The following is a 5330-nucleotide window of genomic DNA, read 5'->3' as shown; positions in this document are numbered from 1 at the left end:
AGACTTGGCCTGTGCACTTTGAAGGCGTCATCTTTACTGCCCAGCCACTTTTCTTTGGCTCACCTCGTGGTGCCCCACCTCCATGGGGCTAGGAAAATGTGTTGGTGAGCCAGCCGGGTGAAAATCCAGGATGGGAGCAGAGCGGAGACGGAAAGGATGGAGGAAAATGATAGAGTTCATTCTGATCCCTTGTCTTCCTTTGGGACCCAAATATTCTCCCCTCTTTTGTGGAAGAGAAAGAGAGAAAAGGCCAGTCATGTCTGGTGTTGCCAAGGTATTTTTTTTTTTAATTCCCCAACAACCTCATTGCTGCCTCCTAGTGAAAGCTTTAGAACTGAACAGAGACCATTTACTGGGGAGCCTTTAAGGGGGAAAAGAAGAAACTGAATTCACACAAACTCACAAACTTTTTTGGAGAGGTTGTCTGTCTCTCCGTTTCTGATTTGATATATTTGTGATCACGGGTATTACGTGGCCGCAGGGAAAATACAGAGCCCACACAGACTCTGCTGATCAAGGTATACAGTTCTCTGGTTGCTCCCAATCAAAAGCTGACAATATAAAGCCCATCGAACTTATAATTCTCTTTCAATTTATTTTGCCTCCCCTATTCACTCAGACAGACTATCAGACAGACTATTCTCTTTCCTATACCCTGGTATTTTTCACCTGCAGATAAAAAACAAACAAACACAAGAACAAAAATATAACCTCATATCAATTCAAGCATAAGATCTGTGAACTTTAAAATTGGATGTGCATTTCGGCACGTAAGAAAGAGAATGGCATGAAAACTCCGTGAAAAGCTTGGCCAGATTCAGACAAGAGTACCACACTGCCTTCCTGTCACTCCCTGCTTACTGTGAGGGCCCTGGGTTGGTTGGGAAGGGTGTAGGCCAAGAATATTGATCCCCTAAAAACTGAAAATGGAAAGCAAATCTCTCCTGTTTTGAAATGTGTGAAATTTTACTCGGTGACGAGACAAACAGCCATTTTCTTTTTAGGTGTGGAAAGCACCTTTGTTTTCTACAGTTCAACATTCTTGGACTTAGGGACTTTCAGATGTGGTTCGTGTACTATCACTAAACAGGCAACACTGCAGTTTCTAAAACCATGTCCAAGGAGGCTTATGTATTTTATTTTTTATGAGGTATTGAACATATAAGCATATATTTCAATCACATGTACAAATATTTTTCCCACGGTAATAATTCATTACAATGGATTTTTAACTTTAAATTTGAAAAGAGTAGATTATAATTTACCTCGCCAATATAAATATCTTTTCTCAATCCTTATCTGTACGTGTCAAGATAATTTTCACGATTAGATGAACTTCATTCACAATGTTTAGTGAATGACGTTTTTCGTATCTTGCATACCCGCACATATGTTCTTTCATATGACAGTGTATAATGTTTTCATCCTGAACCCACTACACAAGTTGGGTTGAAAGCTCAGGGATGAGAATTCTGTAGTTTAGCATCACAAAACAGTATATTTAATATTCTAGTCCATGTAATTACACCGGCCGGTGTTTTAACGTAACTTTACGCAGAGTCTCTGAATGACAGAGTGGCTTTATGGAGACTGTAAAGGAATATGGTTCTACAGAAATCTGTCCAGTTGTTTGAGCAGCACAAGGACATAATACAAAGTAAACATTTGTAAATGTGATATTGTAAGACAAATACAGACCCTCCCCACCTCACTGCCATTTACATGTCTCTATGGCACAGCAACTAAAATTAAAGCAATAACCACTATTCTTAAAATGAACAATAAAACAAGCCTAACTTTTAAAATAAATCTGATGGCCCCAAACATTTTTTATTTAAGTTCGTAAAAACAATCGAAGCTTTGGGTCTGTGTGTCTGTGTATGGGATGAACATACATTGCAGGGAAGTTTTAAAGTGTTAACTGCGGATAGAACCCCCTACTTGCACACACCACATGGCTAGATCAGATCCTAACTGCCGAAGAAAGCAGGCAAGCGAGTTCTCCCTGAAGGACAGGCCAACTTGTGAATAAAACCTCCAGACTGATCACACTATGAGTGTGCTGCAGCATACCAAGAAGTGATAAAAATATGCAAACAAAATCATGCTATTTTTGCATCGTGTCAATTATAAGGAAACTCTTTCTTTCTAAGGACACTGACCACATTAAAGCTATTCCAGTACAGAGTGATTGGTACATTTTACTTTATTCTTTCGGAGAGACATTTTTACACTTCCGGATTTTGAACACCTTCACCCTATCTGTGCATTTAAGTGAGACAGTGTAAGTTAACTGTACCTGAAAGAGATCAGCATATAGATGGCTCTGTCGACCAGAACAGAAACAAAACAAAACACCCAGAATTTTCAAAGAGCTAAACAGTCAGCCAAAGATGCCTATTTTCAGCCTGGGCGAGCTCCTTTTCGAAAAGGTTGCCAAGAGCACGCTCAGTTCCTCCTCAGTTATTTTTCACTTCACTACCTCTGACTGGGTGCATCACCAGCGCAAGAAAATGCGAGAAGCATCTGTTGCAAGTAACATCTGGACCTCCAAGGAAAATGAGCACTTTCTTCCTAGGAAAAATCTCCAACATTTTCTAGGGTACGTCCCCTCTTCCGCCGTAGTTCGAGAGGCTCTTCTCGTGCGCGCCTCCTTTCTCCAGGCAGAGGATCCCAGAGCCGCGACCAGTGCCAGGGTAGCCGGGATGACACCAGGGGTTGCCAAACACCAAACAGTGCGCAGAATCCGCGGCGCGCTCCTAGCTCTCCGCTCGCCTCAACCTGCTCTCAAGTGAAAAGGGGTGGGAGGAGGAGTATGGAGGGGGGCGGAGGGGATCCGGTTTAATTCGCGGTCCTGGGGGTGTGGGAGCGGGAGGTGGCTCCGCTGGTCCCTCCTCCCTCCTGGAGTCTTGGGCTCCACCTCCTCCGCATGCCCCCAGATATACACACACTCAGTCGCCGCTGGACATGCACACCCAGCGCCGGCTCCGGGCGCGTGCACACGCAGGTAGCCACACTTACCTGAGCCCGTGCACGGGGCTCGAGCCGCCTCGGGAGCGGCGGAGTGGCGGCCTGGGCCAGGAAGGGGCCCACAGTGCTACGGGAGTGGGGGAAGCGGGAGCAGCCCCAGCGCGGACCTGCGAATAGAGGTGATGGCGCGTTTTTCTTAAATCCCCTCCTCCAGCACCTCCGCCCAGCGCCTGCTCGGCTCTGGCAGGAGAAGCCGGGAGAGAGGGGCCCTGGGCGCGGCGCACAGGCGGGCGCACGCTCCGAGGCGAGCGCGCGGAGAGGGGCGCGGCGGCGCCGGCGCAGGAAACTTGGGAGAAGTTAGTTGCAAGTGCCGGGCGGCGGCCGAGAGGAGCCAGGAGCGGACGCAGCCGGAGCCCGGCCCGCAGCGCCGAGGCAGCCGGTGCCCCTGGAGGAGCTCAGAGCGAGCTGAGCCGGCATGGCCCGGGGGACTACGGGAAAACGCGGCAGCTCAGCGAGCCGGGAGGATTTCCCCTGAGGCCCGGCGACCCCAGGCTTGCTCAAGCCTACAGCCTCCTTCCCGGACCTGCAGCCGGAGAGGAAGACCCGCGAAGCAGGTGCTGGGGAGGCAGGCAGCTCTCCCTCCAAACCCCCCAGCCGCTTGGGGGGGGGGAGGGGTTCCCACCAGCGAGCCCTGCCCAGAGTCTGGAAGACCGGCTGGTGCTGCTGTATTTGTATTTATACCCATTGCTGCGCTCTGCGTTCCCTTGCTGTTCCCGGACCTCCTCAGCCCCCCCCTCCTCTTTCTCCTCCCGGGCCACCTCCCCTCCTCCCCCACCCTCATCTGCTACTGTCAAATGAGAAAGTCACCGAGGAGAACCCAAACACTCCAGCCGCCGAGAGCCCCCTTTGGCACTTGGCAGCACGCGGCGGCAGACTCCTCGACTCAACTTGGTGGGGTCTTCGCGACGCAACTTTCCGAGCTGCTGTGCATTTAAGAGAGAAAAGACCGAGGAGGAGGAGAGTTCTGCGGGGCAGCGACTACCTGCGGGGAGTTCGCGAGCAAACGCAGCCAGGGAGAAAGGACAAAAAGAAAGCAAAGGGCAAACTGCCACCGTGGGGTGGGGGCACCGCCGAGAAGTTACTGTGCCCCCGCGAGGATTTTCCGCAGCTCGGCCGAAGAGACCAGGGCGGCCCGGGGCGCGGCGCGGCCCTGGGCTCGGCCCCTAGCCCCCTCTTCCCGGGCGGGAGCGACGCCGGGGCGCGAAGTGGGGTGCAGCGAGCGCGGGCAGGCCGAACGGGTCCCCGTGGACAGCCAACATTGATTTCCTCCGGGCGGAGGGCGACGGCCCGGGCGGCGGCGGCGGGCTGCAGCCGCGGCACGGCGAGAGCATGTCCAAGCCGGTGGACCACGTCAAGCGGCCCATGAACGCCTTCATGGTGTGGTCTCGGGCTCAGCGGCGCAAGATGGCCCAGGAAAACCCCAAGATGCACAACTCGGAGATCAGCAAGCGCCTGGGCGCCGAGTGGAAGCTGCTCACCGAGTCGGAGAAGCGGCCGTTCATCGACGAGGCGAAGCGCCTGCGCGCCATGCACATGAAGGAGCACCCTGACTACAAGTACCGGCCGCGGCGCAAGCCCAAGACGCTGCTCAAGAAGGACAAGTTCGCCTTCCCGGTGCCCTACGGCCTGGGCGGCGTGGCCGACGCCGAGCACCCGGCGCTCAAGGCGGGCGCCGGGCTGCACGCGGGCGCGGGCGGCGGCCTGGTGCCTGAATCGCTGCTCGCCAATCCCGAGAAGGCGGCCGCCGCCGCTGCCGCCGCCGCCGCGCGCGTCTTCTTCCCGCAGTCGGCCGCCGCTGCCGCCGCCGCTGCCGCCGCCGCCGCCGCCGGCAGCCCCTACTCGCTACTCGACTTGGGCTCCAAGATGGCAGAGATCTCGTCGTCGTCGTCCGGCCTCCCGTACGCGTCGTCGCTGGGCTACCCGACCGCGGGCGCCGGCGCCTTCCATGGCGCGGCGGCGGCGGCTGCAGCGGCGGCCGCGGCCGCCGGGGGGCACACGCACTCGCACCCCAGCCCGGGCAACCCGGGCTACATGATCCCGTGCAACTGCAGCGCGTGGCCCAGCCCCGGGCTGCAGCCGCCGCTCGCCTACATCCTGCTGCCGGGCATGGGCAAGCCTCAGCTGGACCCCTACCCCGCGGCCTACGCCGCCGCGCTATGACCCCCGCGGGGCCGCCTCGCGAGGACCGGTGTGCACACGTGTACATATGTATAGGTACGAGCTCCGCGGCCTCCCCGTGCGCCCTCCCGCGACGGGGGCCCCGGTTTGTATGTACATAAGATGTATAGGTGCAGGCAGAG

At 55.0% G+C, this 5330-nt stretch overlaps 1 protein-coding gene across 2 annotated transcripts; it reads left to right on the top strand.

Annotated features, from left to right (window-relative positions):
- The first annotated feature begins 4351 nt into the window (after window positions 1-4351).
- On the top strand, window positions 4352-5330 carry SOX21 (SRY-box transcription factor 21). Of its 2 annotated transcripts, XM_049647144.1 has the most exons (2): window positions 4352-4796; window positions 4863-5330. In XM_049647144.1, exons 1-2 carry the CDS (start codon window positions 4360-4362, stop codon window positions 5188-5190), a joined length of 765 nt encoding a protein of 254 aa, XP_049503101.1. In that variant the 5' UTR covers window positions 4352-4359; the 3' UTR covers window positions 5191-5330. The 2 variants fall into 2 exon arrangements, with proteins under 2 accessions (XP_049503101.1, XP_049503100.1); XM_049647143.1 differs by having other exon boundaries at window positions 4352-5330.

Source organism: Panthera uncia (genome assembly GCF_023721935.1).
Source record: "Panthera uncia isolate 11264 chromosome A1 unlocalized genomic scaffold, Puncia_PCG_1.0 HiC_scaffold_16, whole genome shotgun sequence".
Lineage (NCBI taxonomy): Eukaryota > Metazoa > Chordata > Mammalia > Carnivora > Felidae > Panthera > Panthera uncia.
This window is presented reverse-complemented; position numbering and strand designations above follow the sequence as displayed.

What these genes read in the sequence shown, in the direction of transcription:
- SOX21 (XM_049647143.1), top strand. Translation starts at nt 4,360, where the DNA reads ATGTCCAAGCCGGTGGACCACGTCAAGCGGCCCATGAACGCCTTCATG.